Raw genomic sequence first — 20,717 nt, 5'->3', positions numbered from 1 at the left:
TGGTCATTAGGTCGACATGTACTAGGTCAACAGGTGAAAAGGTCGACATGAGTTTTTGGAATTTTTTTGGTGTCGTTTTCTTTGTAAAGTGACGGGGAACCCCAATTAGTGCACCGTGTCCCCTCGCATGGCGAGCAAAACTTCGGGCAAGGTACCTCGCTCCGCTACCGCTGCGCTCAGCACAGGTTACCATTCCCAATTGTAGTCCACGTGGATCGTAAAGTATGAAAAAGTCCGAAAAATTAAGATTTAAAAAAAAAAAAACTAATTTTGACCTTTTGACCTGTCAACATAGTACATGTCGACCTAATGACCATGTCGACCTAGTGACTCTGTTGACCTAATGCATGTCGACCTATATTGGTCGACCCAAAGACTGTCGACCTAAGTGATATCAACCTAATGACCGTATCCCTTTCTAGGCATACACTAGCAGTATTAAAACTGGTATGTACCCGATAAGTGGCGGGATGGTCCGCAATACATAGTACATCTCAACCTATTTGTGAATCCTTTACAAAATGCTTTCATTATACTATATAAATTCCAGGTAATATGCAGATTCAGAGGGTGATGTATAAAGCCTTGGGGAGAGATAAAGTTGAGAAGTTAAACATAGCACCCAATCAGATTCTGTTATTTAACTAGCCGAGTCTTTCAAATGACAATAAGAAGCTGCCGATTGGTTGTATTGGGCAATTTCTCCATTTTATCTCACTCCAAGACTTGATAGATCTTGTCCACAATCAAAGACACTGAAGAAAATGTCTTCTTATTAGTGTGCTCTTTTTATGTATTAAGCAACTATTCTAATATTTTCTACACATAGGATTGCATCACTGTAATTGTATGTCATTGTTCTGTGCTTATCTGCATTCCCTTTACCCTCTGTGGTGCTGCACAAATAATTACTACCATGCTTGTCCCACACGTTCCCAGAAGATCTATGTAAATGCTAAGAATATTTTGGATTATTGTCTTTCCTCCAGACTACTGGGAAAATGCATACTTGTAGGCATGAGGGAAGGAGCAGCAGAGGTACTGGACTATCAGGAAATGAAAGCAGAGACTAGCGGCAGTTTCCTGTGTCACATCTGTAAGCAAGTCTAAGGAATTATACAATCACTTCCAGATTCATATTGATTTTTTACAATTGTCTGAGAAGCAGCAGCATTTAGTAGAGGGGGAAGTCTTATAGCTTATCTTTAAGGTCTTTGTTGGTTGATGCTTTAATGGTCATTTTACAAAAGACTATGCCAAAACACCCAAATAAACCGAACTAGGGGCCAAATGTAATAGAGTGAAAGTTTCAGAAAATGAGAGATTTGGTAAGGTTTTGCAGGTTTTTTTTAAAGTGGCAATCATTTACACAGCAAGATCAACCTGGTTTTGCAGTGTAAATGATTGCCACTTTAAAAAAACATGCAAAACCTTACCAAATCTCTCACTTTCTGAAACTTTCACTCTATTACATTTGGCCCTACTGTAGATGTTAAAAAGGAGAACGCTGTTTGCAGAGTAAATTGATTTCCATTCAGAATTGCAGCAATGCATCCATACAACTGCTCCCAATGTACAGATCTACTGTACATTGGGCTCCACATAGATGGACGATGAACACAAAACAAATCTTCCCCAGTGACACAACGTAATGACGATCAAGTTCACTTTTAAGATTTTGAATACACAATCTTATACAAAACTGGTTTTACCTGGAAAAAAAACACAAATAACTAAACACACAAAACACAGTTCTGTATTCAGACGTCTGAGGTAAAGATTGTCTGAACTAACAGACAAGGAGCACCATGCAGGTAGGTGGCTGCCTCTGTTACAGGTGCATGCAGGACTTCCTATCTGCTGAAAACACACTAGTAACCAGTCAGGGTGACCCTAACACAGAATGGAACCTACCTGGGATGAAATATTGCTCTTTAGCTACACAAACAAACAGAGAAAAACAAAATAAAAAGTTGCATCTGAATTGCAGCAAGCGGACAAATACTCATTGGTTGCAATCATTATTTGAGAAGCTACACAGCATGTTTATATTATGTAGTGTACCACAGTCACTAATGAATTGTTAATGAGTAATATTAATGTGAAAGCAATATCATCACCGGTGATGTAAGAGCACACAGATCTGGTAAGAAATTAATATGGATCACAGGCAATAAGCAATTCTCTAATGTTGTATAAACCTGGATGTGAAGAAGCAGTTATAACTTATAAGTAAGGCATATTCAACAGTTGAACACCATATAATAATACAGATTAGTGACGTGGAAGCAAGAAGAGGACCAGCCTATAAAGAGGGTTTCACTTCTAATTGATCATAGTTTGTTGGCCTTCTTCTGCAACATTGTCAAAATACATTACTGTTCTTGTAAGGAAGCTACAAATAGAACTTAATATTATTTAGTAAAAGTTGCTGAGGGCTATGTGAAAGACCATAAATTAAATTCATCCCAGTGAACAGCTACTTCGTTTATGAGAAGTCAATGTGCCTTGTTGGATCTGTACATCTGTGCCATGCTTTGAAGACCCATGGCACAGGCCAGCAGGATTGCACAGCTTTGTAAGACTAAGACACATCGTTATGTCCCACAATGTGTACATTAACATTGTCCCCAGTGTGTTTCCCTTAAACGAGTTAAGAATATCAATGTTAATTCAATGATCACCCACAGCCGGCCTCCCTCGATTTCTTCACCTCTATTAGAAGAGAGATGACAAAGAAAGGTCCTATGATGTTCAGCAATTCAGAAGAGGACCAGCTGCTCTGCTGAGACATCGAGGGCGACTGTTTTTTGGCAACGGAAAGAAGGAAGCTGAATTAAGCAAATTACCTGAGCAGCGGAATTTCTTGCTTTTGATCTGCCCGATTCTTTTGTTTGCCAGTCGGCGGGGGCTGGTGCAGCGGGCACCACTTGTCTCAATGGGGTTTGTAAGGAGATAATCCGCCAGCCACTTCAGATGGCAGTCACAGATAAATGGGTTCTGAGCCAAATGCCTTTCAGGAGTGAGAGAGAGAGAGAGAGAGAGAGAGAGAGAGAGAGAGAAGAGAGAGAGAAAGAGAGAGAGAAAGAGAGAGAGAGAGAGAGAGAGAGAGAGAGATTGTACATGTTTATTCGTGATTCACCTTTTATTTTTAAAACAAGAACACAAAATAGAAGATGGATTATACAGATCAGCAATATCCCACTCTTTATCCGACTTCCCATACATACAAAACCCAACCACCATGGCATGAGAATACTCACAGAGTCTGAATGGCACGCAGCGCTGCGAATGTGCCTTTGGCAATGGTTTGCAGTTTGTTGTCATACAAAGAGAGAAGGTTCAGGTTGTGCAGATCCTGGAAAGCACCTACCCTCAGACAGTTGATCTTGTTGGCATTCAGCAATCTGTTGAACCAAGGATAACTTGAATTACAAAGTTGTCTCAAGTTCGTTCAGCTGTAAAGTTCAGTGAAAAAAACTTTTGTTTTCCCTATGTTGTCATGAACTATCCCACACAATCAACAAAGTGTTCTGTAAAGTTCAGGAGATGTTTAGAAAGACGGTTGTTGGAATTCTTCACTGTGTTGTCTCCTACAAAGTAACTTCACATAACTGAAATAAGTGTAACATCCCTTTTCCCTATCAGATCTGTGACAGTCTCACTTCCAGCACCTGGTGGATGGTCAGGTCCCCGACTAGGCACTGGTGAATTTCCCATTAGACAAGTGAGGCACGTGCCTAGGGGTGGCACTTGTTGGGGGCGGCACCTGGATGCTTGTGTTGGTACTGTCAGCCCGTAATGCACTGTACTGTGCCATATGCCATCTTGAATGGAGTGCAAATGGGTAGGAAATGCACAGACTGCCCCTGTAGGCTGTCCTAAATAATAATATAGTCATAGTGGCTTTTTTATTTATTAAATTGCCTATCATCAAATGAGGGCTTATAACCGATCAATGAAAATAATAAAATTAGGAAGGGGTTGGGGGGGTGTTTAATTACTGTTGTGCCTAGGGGCGCCCCAACCAGCTAAATCCACCCATGCACCTGCTGTAGGATGAGGATGCCGTTCAAGTGTGAAAACTCCAGAAAAGTCCCCTGACTGTACACAGAGACCGCTATTGCATACAGAGTCACCTGCAGTAGTGCTGGCATCACACAACCATGGGTGTTCCTGGGAAGTGACTGTGTAGTGGCTTGAAAAGGTCATCTCATGGGAGTGTCACAGGCGTGTAAGTGAATGTGGCTGCATTACAAAATGCAGATCCACAGCCACAAGGGCCATGTTTAGAGGAATTTCAGAAGAAAACACTGAGCAGGTCATAGGCTGGCACCAGTGATGGTGCACCAGTGGTGGAGTGTTGAGACCCACCAAATCAGTTGCATCATCTATGGACACTAAAAGTTGGTGTCTTACCGTTTGTACTCTACGTCACTCGCTGGTGCACAAGAGTAAGGCTGACATTTACATATTATTGCTCCCACAGTTCTGACAGCGGGCACTATTGCAGACGCAGTAGTACCCACCTCTGAATCAGGCCCAATGTAACAGACTGATAACAGAAATGCACTGTAGTAAATACACCATAGTCCTAAGAACGTAGTATAATGTAACGAACAGTATGAATAATGATAAGCACATGATGATGTTCCTGTCTACAGATATATGGACCCTGGTACTGACTGGCCAGTGTCTAATGAGAACTGCATTGGGTTTACTAAAGGTGAAATAGATGCCTTTGTAAAAATAAATGTAACTTTCTAAGCTATAATCACTGGAATAACTTAATTGTAGGCAGGATTGGCTGGTTTAAAGCACATTGGTTTAAATTATGGTTTAAATTAAATGCGTGTTTTTTTTACATTATGTTTTTTTTAACATTATGATTTTTTATTATACTGTGACTACTGGCACATCGCGTAGCATCTTAAAAAAGGACTATTAAACTAGTGTTTTTATTAAAAATGTTTAATGCCAATGGCATGCCCAGTGCTAATGCTTAACTCCTCCATTTGTGTATGTGTCTGTTTCTCTGAATAGTGCTTTTGCATTTTCCATTTTCTATTACTATTCAGATTTATTTAATTATAATAAGTAATAAGTAGGACTAATGCTTAACATTAACTTCTTGTTCTTATTTTCAATTCCATCTATTTGAGTGTACTTTGTATGTATTAATATGTATCGTCTATATACAGTACATATATTCAGATGTCATAGGAATCATAAACTGTAAAAAGATGGTTATATTGAAAGACGTAAAATAAATCAAATCAAAGCCTAATGACATTATTAACGTTAGAAAGCATTACAACATGGTTGATCAAGATTTCTAATACATCATTCAATTTGGTGTTTTTTCCAACCCTTTTGGGATGTGATCGCAATGTGAACGCACGCGTACTGCAAACGCTGCGCATGCGCAGATGGCTAAAACCTTTTGCAGCCACAGTGTCCACCGCTGAATAAAGCCGTAAGTATGCGGATTGTTATTGTAGGAGATTAGCTGCCAATGCAGCTTTTACCTGTATCCGCTTTGGTGTTATTAGTTTAATTCGCCTACACTACATTACATTGTGCGCTGAGGCAGAACGCTTTGTATGGTTTCCAAGGTGCTGTCGGAGATGCCTATTGCTTTTAAGTGGTTTACAAACTGGATGTGTTCTAAGAGAGAGTTTCAACAGGTATAGCAATGTTTGACTAGCAGCTTATGGCTGCTCATTCTGGATGGGAAGAGCAGGTGAAGAGTCAGCTCCATGTACCCTGGTTTAGTCACGCTGGATACAAGCCAGTCAATACTTCAAAGGGAAAGGTAATCACAAGTTCAGCAAGTTATCCCCACATGCTGGAGTTGGCTATTAAATAGGTGCCAGGAGGTAAAGAGTTCAGGTCAGCTAAACAAGGGAGTAAGGCAGGAATTTATACGGAACAGTAAACATTCTAAATCACATTTTAAGGATCAGTTGATTTAAATATAAGTTGTCTACAAGGCACACTCACAATCTGCGTCAGAACCCTCATGGTCCTGTTATCGGTCAAACTTCATGACACCTGCCTGCATGTGTTACCTGTTATGCAGGGTCGGTTTCCGGGCAGGGAAGAAAGGGCATTTGCCCTGGGCCAGAAATAAGGGGTGTGGTTTCGTTGGAATGGGCGTGGTTTCGCATAAAGGGGCGTGGCATTGCAGGAAAAGACTACCTTATACCCCAGTTCTGCAACCTGCACGCCCATACGTTGGCCACCACAGGAAAGAAAAATAATCCTGATTCATGCCCCTTACATTATTTGTCATTTTTCCTCATTATAGTAATGCCCAGTATACATTATGCCACATACTGCAATGCCCTTAGACATTATTCCACACACAATAATGCACGACACAATATGCACACACTGTAATGCCCCCGACACATTATGCCACACACCGTAATGCCCGTGACACATTATGCCACACACCGTAATGCCTGTGACACATTATGACAGGAATCGCAATGCCCGTTATACATTATGCTACACACTGCAATGCCCCTGATACATTATAGCACATACAATGTCTGTGACACATTATGACACACACCGCAATGTCCGTGATACATTATACCACAATGCCCGTGATATAGTATACCATACACCGTAATGCCTGTGACACATACCGCAATGCCCTGCCCGTTACACCCTATGCCACACACCGCAATGCCCGTTATGTATTATGCCACACTGCAATGACCCTGAGACATTATACCACATACCACAATGCCCGTGATATAGTATACCACACACCGTAATGCCTGACACATTATGACACACACCGCAATGTCCGTGATACATTATGCCACACACTGCAATGACCCTGAGACATTATACCACATATCACAATGCCCGCGATATAGTATACCATACACCGTAATGCCTGTGACACATTATGACACACACCGCAATGTCCGTGATACATTATGCCACACACCGTAATGCCCATTACACATTAAGTCCTACAGTAAGGCTTCTAATTACTTTTCAATTACCTGCTCGTTGTCAGGGGTTTCATGCACTGGGTGTCATGCTCGTTGCCAGGGGTTTCATGCTCTTGGTTCCATGCACGGTGCCAGGGGTTTTCATGCTCAGGGTGTCATGCTCGTTGCCAGGGGTTTCATGCACTGGGTGTCATGCTTGTTGCCAGGTGTTTCATGCACTGTGTGTCATGCTCGTTGCCAGGTGTTTCATGCACTGTGTGTCATGCTCGTTGCTAGGGCTGTGCTCCCAGTGCCACATATGTCCCCAGTGCCAGATATTCCCCCACGGTGCCAGGTACTCACATGCCCCAGTGCCAAATATACCCCCCCCATGTGCCAGGTACACATATACCCCCCCAGTGCCACATATGCCCCCAGTGCCAGATATTCCCCCCCAGTGCCACATATGCCCCCAGTGCCAGATATGCCCCCAGTGCCATATATTCCCCCCCAGTGCCATATATTCCACCCCAGTGCCAAATATGCCCCCAGTGCCAGATATGCCCCCCCCAGTGCCATATATGCCCCCAGTGCCAGATATCCCCCCCCCAGTGCTATATATGCCCCTGGTGCCAGATATTCCCCCCCTCCAGTGCCATATATGCCCCTAGTGCCAGATATCCCCCCCCAGTGCCATATATGCCCCCAGTGCCAGATAATGCCCCAGTGCCAGATATCCCCCCCCTGCCAGATATTCCCCCCCAGTGCCATATATGCCCCCAGTGCCAGATAATGCCCCAGTGCCAGATATACCCCCCCTGCCAGTTATTCCCCCCCCAGTGTCATATATGCCCCCAGTGCCAGATAATGCCCCAGTGCCAGGTATTCCCCCCCTGCCAGTTATTCCCCCCCAGTGTCATATATGCCCCCAGTGCCAGATAATGCCCCAGTGCCAGATATCCCCCCCTGCCAGATATTCCCCCTCAGTGCCATATATGCCCCCAGTGCCAGATAATGCCCCAGTGCCAGATATCCCCCCCCTGCCAGTTATTCCCCCCCAGTGCCAGATAATGCCCCAGTGCCAGATATCCCCCCCCCTGCCAGTTATTCCCCCCAGTGCCAGACATCCACCCCCCCCGCCAGATATTCCCCCCCAGTGCCAGATAATGCCCCAGTGCCAGATATCCCCCCCCCAGTGCCATATATGCCCCCAGTGCCAGACAATGCCCCAGTGCCAGATATCCCTCCCCTGCCAGTTATTCCCCCCAGTGCCAGATATTCCCCCCAGTGCCAGATATCATCCCCGCCGCCGCCGCTTTTTGGAGGGACACGGAGGGTACAGCCTCTCCTGTGTCCCTCCTGCTGCATCATCTCCGGCGGCCGCGGGTCTAATAGGGGGAAGTGCCGGTTCGTGAGCCAATTAGAGCTCACGGACGGCACTTCTCCCTATCAGACCCGCGGCCGCCGGAGATGATGCAGCAGGAGGGACACAGGAGAGGCTGTACCCTCCGTGTCCCTCCAACAAGCGGCGGAGGGAAGGAGAAAGCAGACTGACATGCGGACGCTCGTCCGCATGTCAGTCTGCTGTAAATCAGTGGCGCCCCCGCAGCCCTCGCCCCCAAGCCACCGCGAGGACTGCGGGGGCAGTAGTTACGCCACTGGCACTGTAACCAACCAATGTAAATTGTATTTCACTTGTTTATTTGAAGAGTTTTCAGTAACAGTAATAGTATAGTATGTGTATTTAATCGATAAAACAAAATATGTTCACCAACACACTAACCCATACTGCTTTACACAATTAGTGTAAATTCTACAAATAGGCATAGTGGGTATCTTCAAAGTCCAGCCTAGTGACCAGAATCATTTATTTAAATACTGTATAAGGATAGTACAGCCATTGTAGACTACCCCAGCGGGCTATGCCGGGAGGGTGAAACATGTCCTGGTGACAAGATCTGAAGTCACTCCACAGAAGATTACTGTAGCCATTGCAACAATTCTAGTTCCAGTGTTTGGAGTTGGGTAGGACGTTCTGTCAGTATGTCTGTAGGGAATGGCTGGTTTCTCCAAGGGCGCAGTACAGCCCCATGAGCATCAGAACAATTGCATTATAAGAGTTCTGTACTATATTTCATTTCAGTGACATATGATTGCAGAGAAGATATTATTTATCAAGTTTGGTTAATTGCATATTAGCCAAGTATTGTATCACACATGGGGGCAGATGTATTAAGCCTGGAGAAGGCACAAAGAAGTGATAACGCACCAGCCAATCAACTCCAATATGTAAATTGACAGTTAGGAGCTGACCGGCTGGTGCGTTATCACCTTGCATTTCTTTATGCCTTCTCCAGGCTTAATACATCTGTCCCACTATATTGGATTTGATTATAGCTACAGTATAGACAGGTTATATGGAGTATAATGATCAGTAGGGGATCTCTGCTCAGTACCTGGAGGAGGAGCAGGAGGAAGAGCTGCAGTCCTATACCAAAGGGTGAAACCAGCTGGTGATTGGTCAGACCGAGGTCAATACCATAAGTGTAATTCATTATTTATTGCTTAAGCGTTTTATTCTGGTATAAATGAAGGCAATTGGTGGAAAAAAGAATGTTCAACATTTCAGTATATCAAATAATCAGATGCCAGGCAAGGTTGGCAGCTGGTTCTTGTGGGATTGACCTAGAACACAGGTTCTCAAACTCGGTCCTCAGGACCCCACACGGTTCATGTTTTGCAGGTTACCTGTAGATTTTCAAATGTGACAGTTGGTGATACACTGTGCAGCTGCTGGGTGACATGGAAAACATGAACCGTGTGGGGTCCTGAGGACCGAGTTTGAGAACCGCTGACCTAGAAAATTAAATCGGCAATAATATCAAGTGATTTGCATTTAATATTATTATGGTGTAAATTGCACTTAGTATTATTGGTGCTTTCAATTTCCAGGTCAGACTGCTTTGTAAATCTAGCCTCTCCAATAATATAAAAAAATATGCTCATTAAGCTCCTCTAGGGCAGTGCATGCTGAAGTAAGTAATTGGCTGTTGTTAATGTATTGTCTAAGTCCAGTCGTGACAAGCATGGTGGGCTTCTCAAGCCTCTCACTAAGGGCATGCATTCATAGTGTCAGCATTTACAATGTTGACAATCATAATGTTGAGACCACAGTGCCCAAAGTTATGATGTCAACATTGTTGTAATGTGGACAAACAATATGTCCACGTCTGCAGGATGTCAACATGTGAAATGTCGACATTCTGCACAGACTGAATGGTTAGGGGTAGACTGCGGCAGAGGAGGGCTAGGGATAGGCTACAGGTGGGGAGGGTTAGGGTTAGGCTATGGGAGGGCAAAGTTAGGAATAGGCTATGGGGAGGATGGGTTAGGGATAATCTGTGGCAAAGGATGGTTAGAGATAGGCTACTGGAGGGTAGAGTTAGGGATAAGCTATAGGAGGGGAGGTTTAGACGTATGCTGCACCAGAGGAGGGTTAGGGATAGGCTAAGGGAGGAGAGGGTTAGGGATATGCACTAGGGGGAGTGGTTAGGGATATGCACTAGGGGGAGGGGTTAGGCATACTCACTGCTGGAAGCGCCACTGAACCAGCTGACCACCAAAGCTGGAATACACAGCTGGAGCCACCAGATCGATGAACAAGGTAAGTCACCAGTAGTCCACCGAGAATGTTTTGGCAGCATTCTAATCATGTCGACATTTCATCAATGTTGACATTATGAATGTCAACAAAATCTACTGAACTCCTCACCAAGTGCTATATGGTGTAATAAGTGTAAGAAATCAGACTAACCCAACTCCTTCTGGGCCCTGTATAAGAACGTATTACTTCCCTCTAGAAACAAGTCGTTTATAACATCTTAGCAATATAAAGCCCTAGGAATAAGAGTACATCTGCTGACATTGCGCAAGTTATGGGATACTTACAGGAGCTGAAGTGAAAACAATCCTTCAAACACATTTTGGGGAAGTTCTGTGATTTTATTTCCATAGAGAACCCTAGAACAAGGTAATAATATAAAGTAATCAGTAAAAGGTGTTAAATGTAACAAGTATTTTATACACATTTATTTTTCTGTTTACATGTGATTTAATAGAAGGTGGAAAACGGCAACTGAGTAAGTCTCAGAGGGTGTTGGGAGGTAAGTTGCAATTCCGTTCCCGGAGATGTGCCACCAAACATTGTCATGATGCCTGACTGTGCACATTTATATCTATGACGATACCTCAACAGCGCTAATTTTCTTGTGCATCTCTATGGGGTGCAAGGAAAAACCAGCGAGGTGCCTGGTCATCACAGCTATCTGACTCACCCCTCCACCCTTCTCCTAGAGTAGGCACAGTAGCTTCTCATTTTTAGGTGCAGAAACACCTGTCGTTGTTCTGGTCTGTCCATATATGTTCAACAACTTGTCCCAGTGTGAAACTGAAGACCCCAATGGGAATCACACACAATTTTACCTTAGCAAAAATCCTAATAAAAACAGCAAAATTAAATTACGCAAATTAAATAATTGCGCAAAATAATGGTATACACAAGGGATTATTGCTTCAGCATTTGGGACAAAAAATAAAAAAAGAAATACAAATTTCCACAACCATTTATTAAAAGTTAAACGTTTACAATCTAGCTAAAATATATATATATATAATCAGTTTGTTGCAGAACACTAAATGTGTGGTCTGGAATAAATTATATGTGGAATCTGGAATAGATTATATGTGGAATCATCACAAGAATAGGATCATTTACACTGGCAATTTATTGTGAAAAAGTTGTTGTAATCTATGGACAGGTCATCAGTGCCCCGCCGCTAATGCACGTGACATCATGACATCACAAAGTAAGAGCTGGGGTACCAATATGGCTACTGAGTGCGTCACTAAGAACTCCATAAGGTAATAAAGAGTGGTGAAGTTTCTCTCTAGGGTGCAGTCCGATCAGTGACCGTATCTCACCCTTGGTCTTGTACCGTGTTGGCGCCACCAGTTGCACACGCCTCCTTGCGGCCCTGCAGTGAAGTGTTAAGCTATACACAGTTGGACGGAAGTATCAAAATAAGTCCAAAAGTCCAACAGAGTATTTGCAGCTGTGCGCACCTCTGGGATCATGAATCAATATTAATACGTCCAATCTACTTGGTTTCAAGATACACCTTGATAAAGGCTCCAGGAGAGCAGAAACGCGTTGGTAGCCAGACTGACTTACCAGCCCTCGTGTGTGGAGGATAAAGAGGCCCCTATTCCAGTGCTGCTTCAATACCCTGAACCCGGGAAGGGACTGTCTAACATCATCCCGCTGTTTTGGGTGGGCATCTTGAACACCCCACACTATCTGGTACGCACATTGGCACTTTATTGGTGGATTTTATATGTACCTACAAATGCTTTGGATGTTTTATTGATTGGATCATTAAATAAAGTCTTCTGTAACTGTACTTCTCTATATGTGCCCTTTTTCCTTTTATGTGGATGAGTGTGGACCGAAGAATATAGAAGAGGTCACACCACCAAAAGGAGAAAAACTGTATGAAGATATTTAGTGGAATTGGTGGACTTACTTTGGAATAATCACTCTGAATCTGATAACCAAGTAGTGAGATTGGACGTATTAATATTGATTCTTGATCCAAGAGATGCGCACAGCTGCCAATACTCTGTTGGCCTTTTGGACTTATATTTGTGGGTGCTGGTGACCACCCCAGCAACTGTTGCTACACAATAGTTTTGAATCGCCGGTTTCCTGTTCTTTATTGTGTAGGAAGTATTAATATGCCTGCTTCCTGGCGTAACATTTGCCACAAGCCTAAGCTGGCGGAAGTGCATGCTAATGATGAGTATCACACTAAGCGTACAGATAAGCGGCTGGTGCACTGTAAAGGTGTGTACTCGTCAGACTACAGGCCAGAGTACAAATTTAGCTCAGCGTAAGCAATGCAGAAACTGATCCGGCCCAATATGTCTATCTCAGTAATAAATATATCCACAGTTTACTACTAGTTGATAAAGAAAGTAAATCCTACTAGCTGTAATAGAATATGCAGAAGCTTTACAGTAGGAGCCCATTAGGAGAAAAGGTATAGGTTGTCACAAGCTCCCATGATGGAATGCTGGATGCAGCAACATGAAGAGCTTGCTGGAAAATAAATGATTGCACTGAAGAAAAAACATCTTTGATAAATCTTCACCTCTGGAATCAATTTATCAACATCAAGCAAAAATGAGGGTCCGCTAATGTCTGCTAATTTGTCTAAGTGACTCGTGTTTACAGTGTGCCTGTTACGGGAAGTAAACTATGACCTATTACATAGTGTGTGGGTATTAATATCTGTCTAATCCATTATACTCTCACGTTACTTATTGTTGTTCCCAGCAATATCTACAGGACACAATTCCAAACAAAACGGAGAAGGCAAGTGCCTAATATTAGGGATGTCTGATTTTCCAAACAAAAGAAAACATTATGGCACAGCTCTGTTTGGCCTTTCTCTGCCAGACAACGTATGTAACGTGGAAAAACAGAAAAGGAGATTTATGGTAAGACTTACCATTGCTAAATCTCTTTCTGCGAGGTACACTGGTTTCCACAGGGAATAACATTGGGATGTAGAGTTGGATCTTGATCCGAGGCACCAACAGGCTAAAGCTTTGACTGTTCCCAGGATACACTGTACCGCCTCCTCTATAGCCGCGCCTCCAGGCATCGGAGCTCAGTTTTGTTAACCAGTCCAATGCAGTAGTAGGTAAGAGAGACGGTAGATGTTAGTCACATAGACCCACATTCTCACGACAGGAGAAGGGACTAGCGGCTAAGGCCATACAAACCCAAAAAAGCTAAGTGCGTCAGGGTGGGCGCCCTGTGGAAACCAGTGTACCTCGCAGAAAGAGATTTAACAATGGTTTGTCTTACCATAAATCTCCTTTTCTGCAGCAGGGTACACTGGTATTCCACAGGGAAAAACATCTGGGATGTCCTAAAGCAGTTCCTCATGGGAAGGGACTTACTGTAGTGGGCACAAGAACCCGGTGTCCAAAGGAAGCATCCTGGGAGGTGGAAGTATCAAAGGCATAGAAGCTGATGAACGTGTTCACTGAGGACCACATAGCTGCCTTGCACAGTTGTTCAGCGGACGCACCATGGCGGGCCACCCAAGAAGGTCCAACAGACCGAGTAGAATGGGCCTTGATAGCAGCAGGAGCTGGGAGTCCAGCCTGCGCATAAGCTTATTCAATCACCATTCTAATCCATCTGGCCAAGGTCTGCTTATTCGCAGGCCAGCCATGTTTGTGAAAACCAAAAAGTACAAAAAGAAAATCTGATCTCCTGATAGAGACAGTCCTTTCTACATATATACGGAGAGCCTGTACCACATCCACAGGGAGGCTGAATCCGTAATACGCCCTGAGTGAATGTATGAACGTCAGGAATAGATACAATTTTTCGCTGAAACCACACCAACAAGGCAGAAATGTGAACCTTGAGGGAGGCCAGGCGAAGTCCTAAATCCAGGCCTTGTTGCAAAAAAGCAGAAGTCTGGAAGTACTAAACTTGTATGCATCATAATTCTTAGCAGCACACCAGGTGAAGTAAGAATTCCAGACCCTGTAATAAATCTGTGCAGAAGCCGGTTTGCGGGCCTTCAAAATAGTTTGAATAACCACTTCAGAAAATCCTTTGGCCCCCAGGAGTGAAGCTTCAAGAGCCACGCCATCAAAGCCAGTCTTGCCAGGTCCTGGTAAACACAAGGGCCCTGAACGAGGAGGTCTGCGTGTTGAGGAAGCAGAAGAGGACGGTCGATCTAAAGACCCTGCAGGTCTGAGAACCAATGCCATCTGGGCCACGCTGGAGCGACTAGAAGCAGTATTCCTTCTTCTTGCTTGAACTTCCGTAGTACCCTGGGCAGGAGTGACACTGGAGGGATCACGTATGGCAGCCGAAAGTTCCATTAAATCGCCAGTGCGACCATGAATGCTGCTTGAGGATCCCTTGTCCTTGCTCCGAAGACCGAAACCTTGTGATTGTGTCGAGACGCAATCAGGTCTACATTTGGTAGACCCCTCTTGTCCACAAGGAGTTGGAAGACCTCCGGATGAAGACTCCACTCCCCAGCGTGTATGTCCTGACAACTGAGGAAGTCCGCTTACCAGTTGAGAACCCCCGGAATGAACACTGCCGATATTGCTGGCAGATGGCGTTCTGCCCATCAAAGAATTCTTGACACTTCTATCATTGCCATGCGGCTTCGAGTGCCACCTTGATGATTTATGTACGCCACCATGGTGGTGTTGTCTAATTGTACTTGAACAGGCCTGTTCTGTACGAAAGGCAGGGCCAGTGTCAACACATTGAACACTGCCCGCAATTCCAGAATGTTTATCGGGAGGAGAGATTCCTCCCTGGTCCACCGACCCTGGAGAGAGTGTTGCTCCAACACCATGCCCCAACCCCATAGACTGGCATCCGTAGTTAGGAGGACCCAGTTGGAGATCCAGAAGGGACGACCCCTACTCAATTGTTGGTCCTGTAGCCACCAACTCAGTGACAGACGAACCTCCGGAGTCAAGGAGATCATTTGAGACCTGATCCGGTGAGGCAGGCCGCCCCACTTGGAAAGGATTAACTTCTGCAGAGGGCAGAAATTAAATTGAGCATACTCTACCATGTCGAAAGCCAACACCATGAGGCCTAGTACATGCATCGCAGAGTGTATCGACACTCTTTGGTGAGAGAGGAAGCATCTGATTCTGTCCTGAAGTTTCAGGACCTTCCCTGGAGACAAGAACAAACGTTGGTTGTGTGTGTCCAGTAATGCCCCCAGGTGCACCATGCTCTGAGCAGGGACCAATGAGGATTTCTTCCAGTTGATGAGCCACCCGCGGGTTTGTAGGAATTGGACCATCAGTTCCAGATGACGGAGGAGAACCTCTGGGGAGTTTGCCAGGATCAACAAGTCGTACAGATACGTCAGGATCCTGATACCCTGACGTGGTAGAAGGGCCGTCATGTCCGCCATGACCTTGGTGAAGATCCGAGGAGCCGTGGTCAGTCCGCAAGGCAAGGCTTGGAACTGATAATGAAGGTTTCCAATAGCAAACTGTAGATATTGCTGATGCGACATGACAATAGGTATGTGTAGGTAAGCATCCTGTATATCCAGGGATACCATATAGTCCTTGGGATCCAGAGCCAGTACAATTGAGCACAGAGTTTCCATACGGAATTTGGACACCCTCACAAATTTGTTCAAAGATTTGAGGTAGAGTATAGGCCGGGAGGATCCATTCGGCTTCCGAACTAGAAACAGCGTCAAATAGTATCCCCTGCCTCTCTGAGACAGAGGCACCGGCACTATCACTCCTGTATCCAGGAGGGATTGGACAACCAAATGTAGAGTTTGTGCTTTTAACGGATCCGAAGGGATAACCGTTGAGCAAAACTGGCGAGGGGGACGTCTCTTGAAAGAGATCCCGTGAGAGACCACTTCCTGCACCCAGGCATCCGAAGTGGTCTTTAACCATACCTGGGTAAACTGCAGAAGTCGGCCTCCCACCCTGCAGCAGGCTTGTCCGGTTTGGAAGCAGGCTGACGGGCGGCCCAAGAACGTTTAGGTTTGGGCTTAGAGGACTTGGAAGTGCGAGCCTGTCTTGGGTACGCCTGACCCTTTGCTTTACCTGGAGGTCGAAAGGTCGAAAGGAACGAAAAGTAGTACTCAGCCTTCGGAACCGAAGGATTAGTACTTGGGAGAAATGCAGTCTTGGTCGACGCCAAGTCGGTCACAATCTTGTTCAGATCATCTCCAAATAGCATATCTCCCTTAAAAGGGAGTACCTCCAAGGAATTCTTAGAGTCCAGGTCCACCGACCAGGACCGTAACCACAGAATCCGGCGAGCCAGGATAGACGTAGTAGTTGCCTTGGCCGACATAACGCCTGCATCAGAGGCCGCCTCCTGAATATAGTGGGAGGCTGTGGTAATTTAGGTCAGATATTGTCTGGCAGTGTCAGAAAAATTCAGAAGTAGCTCTTCCTCAATTGCTTGACCCCATGCTTCAATGCCTTTTGCAGCCCAAGAGGCTGCTATAGTGGGTCTATGTACAGCACCTGTAAGAGTGTAAATAGACTTCAAGTAATCCTCCACAAGCTTATCCGTCGGTTCCTTCAAAGAGGTGACGGTGGTGATAGGCAGAGTAGATGACACCACAAGACAGGCTACATATGAGTCCACTGGTGGCGGGGTTTCCCACTTGTTAACTCCGCAGAGATAGGATAACGAGCTAGCATATTTTTAGACAGGGAACATTTATTTCCTGGAGAAGACCAGGATTCCTGGCGTATGTCAATTAAATGGTCAGAATGTGGTAAGACTAGTTTAGTAACCGTCTGACGTTTGAACTTATCAGGTTTCTTAGACGTATCAGGAGGGTCAATCTGAAGAATCAGCTTGATATCCTCCACTAGGTCAGGAACATCAACCTGTGTTGTAGATTCTTCATCAGAAGCAGCAGTATCAGCATCTGATGGATCAGTATATTCCCCATCCGAATCGGAAGAATCATCCGAAATATTAGTGGATTGTGAGGAAGACATGGCCCACTTAGATGGTCCCAGTAGGGCGAGGGTTAGGCTTTTGTTTAACCAAGGACTGATTTAATTGCTGTAACTGGGTTGACAGAGTATCCGACCATGGTGGATTAACTACTGTAATGGCACAGGAGGTCCCACAGGGGGCGTAAATCTTGCTACAAACGTAGTCAGCATATTTGAAAATGCAGCCCAAGGTGGATCCTGCCACAGGTGCTGCAGGCTGACTAGGGGGTGCAGAACACCCAGTACCTGGACCCTCAGCAGAAATAATTTCCTCAGTTAAATCCATGGCGCCAGCACTGCATGATGCAGGAGCATCTGCGGATTTCCCTCCCTGTGCAGCAGACATTATTGGGAATGTAGCCTTAGGGTGTATCAATACAATATAGCCAGACAAACACAATACCTAACAAAACCCCCCCTAAAATATGTGACTGCAATTGCAGAGCACAAATAGAGGATTTAAGTGGTATGAGGTGACTGAAACACACAGTGAAAAATACAAAACAGTATATCCTGTGGAACACTATATGGTATATGAGACCCTGACGCACTTAGTTCTCCAGGGTACAGAATATAGTGATAGCAATATGTGTGATACACAGAATAGAATCCACACAGCAGCTATAGGCACACACAGTCACAGGTACAATGCAGAAATTATTACATATAACAATAAGACTGCACTGGACTAGTAATACTACATAGAGATATGTATGTATACATATATAACAATGCACAGTAAACACTGGATGTATGTCACAGAATACTTGTACTAAATACAGGTTGAGTATCCCATATCCAAATATTCCGAAATACGGAATATTCCGAAATACGGACTTTTTTGAGTGAGAGTGAGATAGTGAAACCTTTGTTTTTTGATGGCTCAATGTACGCAAACTTTGTTTAATGCACAAAGTTATTAAACATATTGTATTAAATTACCTTCAGGCTGTGTGTATAAGGTGTATATAAAACATAAATGAATTGTGTGAATGTAGACACACTTTGTTTAATGCACAAAGTTATAAAAAATATTGGCTAAAAATACCTTCAGGCTGTGTGCATAAGGTGTATATGTAACATAAATGCATTCTGTGCTTAGATTTAGGTCCCATCACCATGATATCTCATTATGGTATGCAATTATTCCAAAATACGGAAAAATCCCATATCCAAAATACCTCTGGTCCCAAGCATTTTGGATAAGGGATACTCAACCTGTATTCATATAGTAGTGCACTTGTTCTTAACTAATGCTGTCTAAACGACATGTAGAATACTTAAGTATCCTGTAAATGCACAGCACTGATGAGACAGGTGGCTTTACAGAAGAGACAGTGCCCAGCAGTCCCAGGATCAGCGCAGCTCTGTGAAATGGCACCCAAACCCTGACAGGGAGTGAGGGAGAGAGATGCAGCTGCAGGGCGGGAACACCTGCTGTAGATGGCGCCTGGAGCTGGGGGAGGGGCTACAGGTCAGCGCCTTATCCCCTCTGATGGACTTCACCACCGGGTACTATGGAGCCAATAATAAACGGATTTTAGTAAATCCGCCCTGTGCTCCCTGCCCTGGTGGATATAGTGGGGTCCCTGCATGGCCACAGTGTCTACGCCAGTGGCACGGTCTGTCTCCTGGTACCGCTACCGGATTGCGATTTCGGTGGGTCCCACCTGGGGGACCCACTTACCCCCTCCCTGAAGTGCGACCACGCGATCCAGGAGAGCAGCAGCGGTGATATGTGCCTGATGACCGGAGCGCCTCCGCTGCAAGTACCCAGCAACCAGGGTGCAGCACAGAATGTCAGCATGACATACACAGCATCTAGTGCCTGTGCTGCGGCCCTTGAAGTATTCTTTCTTCTTAAAAAAACTCTTATTAGGGCTGCTAGCGCAGCCCACCTGTTAGCTGCCTGCACTGCAGGCACCAACTTACAAACTGAGCTCCAGTGCCTGGAGGCGGGGCTATAGAGGTGGTGCAGTGCATCCTGGGAACAGTCAAAGCTTTAGCCTGTTGGTGCCTCGGATCAAGATCCAACTCTACACCCCGATGTTATTCCCTGTGGAATACCAGTGTACCCTGCTGCAGAAATACCCATATTGCTTACTATTATACAACCGCAGTGTTACAATACAGCCATTACATTGTCCACCCTACTAGACAGAGTATTTATGGTTACTGTAATACAGCAGCTAATGCCTGTAGATTGCTGAAACTTGACACAGTACCAATACCGCATCCTGGGCCTAACTAGACTCCTGGGATAGTGTGACAATGTTTATAACTTACAAATAAATTAATATTATCCTTCACAACTGATTTAGTAATATCTTTTCACAATTATTAAAAAAGTATCTTCCATAGGAAAGGAACCCCTCTTGCTTCATCGCATCTCAGCTGCATTTTGATCCCTAGCATCAAAAATGTAGAAGAATATTCGGATAAGTAGGAATACTCTAATGAGATGAGTCTGGCTCCACCACCAAAAGTTAGAAATTGATTGGTTGCTAGGGGCAACATCTCCACTTGTACTCTTTATGAGGTTTAGGCATTTGTAATAGTGTATCCTAGATGCTTATGCACCCTTATATACAGTAGCTATGGTTGGGAACTTACTAAATGTAATAGTAATAATAATAATAATAATAATAATAATTGGACTCAAGTGAATGAACTGATTGCAGGAGCAAAATACAATACACAGTCAGGGGGGGTTTGCTTGCATGAAATACAGACCCCATGGAATTAATGCAAACGGTGTGGCGGCTATTTTGAATCATCAATTGCAGGAATTCATTGTCCTACCATCAAAGGGATCCTGGTAAGGCAAAGATTTTGGGCACACTATATAGGGTTACACTGGGCCGAATGGGTAATGCCCGAAACTGATGACACACAATCAGGGCCAGCTCCAGAGGTGGGGCTGCAGCTCAGTTCAAAATTTAAATAGGGGAGCCACACCAACTGCCAGTGAGTCAGTTTGAAATGGCAGTTGGTGACAGTTGGTGTGGCTCCCCGATTTGAAATTTGAACTGACCTGCAGCCCTACCTCTGGAGCCGCCATTGCACACAATGGATAAGATTTACAAGAACAGTGAGTAAACAGAATACCCACTGCATAAACAGTTCACCCTTGAAACTAGTACCAGGTGAGGCCGC

The 20,717-nt window shown here is 44.6% G+C and overlaps 1 protein-coding gene and 1 long non-coding RNA gene across 8 annotated transcripts in view; one reads left to right on the top strand and one right to left on the bottom strand.

The window, feature by feature from the left end:
* SLIT2 (slit guidance ligand 2) overlaps positions 1-20,717 on the bottom strand; it is a 384,860-nt gene that overhangs the window by 71,875 nt on the left and 292,268 nt on the right. For 3 of the 5 annotated variants that reach the window (XM_063921507.1, XM_063921540.1, XM_063921524.1), the window contains exons 12-15: positions 10,902-10,973; positions 3,264-3,407; positions 2,850-3,013; positions 1,915-1,938 (exon numbers count right to left, since the gene is read on the bottom strand). In XM_063921507.1, the coding sequence (XP_063777577.1) occupies positions 1,915-1,938; positions 2,850-3,013; positions 3,264-3,407; positions 10,902-10,973 (404 nt within the window). The remainder of the gene's footprint in view (positions 1-1,914; positions 1,939-2,849; positions 3,014-3,263; positions 3,408-10,901; positions 10,974-20,717) is intronic. The other 2 variants (XM_063921517.1, XM_063921532.1) reach the window with 1 other exon arrangement.
* LOC134927299 (uncharacterized) overlaps positions 1-20,717 on the top strand; it is a 105,714-nt gene that overhangs the window by 82,747 nt on the left and 2,250 nt on the right. For 2 of the 3 annotated variants that reach the window (XR_010177599.1, XR_010177602.1), the window contains one exon: positions 13,348-13,511. The exons of the other annotated variant lie outside the window; for it this stretch is intronic. This is a non-coding gene — a long non-coding RNA (uncharacterized LOC134927299). The remainder of the gene's footprint in view (positions 1-13,347; positions 13,512-20,717) is intronic. 3 annotated transcript variants of the gene reach the window in all.

The sequence above is a fragment of the Pseudophryne corroboree genome, chromosome 1 (genome assembly GCF_028390025.1).
Source record: "Pseudophryne corroboree isolate aPseCor3 chromosome 1, aPseCor3.hap2, whole genome shotgun sequence".
Classification (NCBI taxonomy): domain Eukaryota; kingdom Metazoa; phylum Chordata; class Amphibia; order Anura; family Myobatrachidae; genus Pseudophryne; species Pseudophryne corroboree.
The sequence above is the reverse complement of the archived record's forward strand: the minus strand, read 5'-3'. Positions and strand labels throughout refer to the sequence as shown.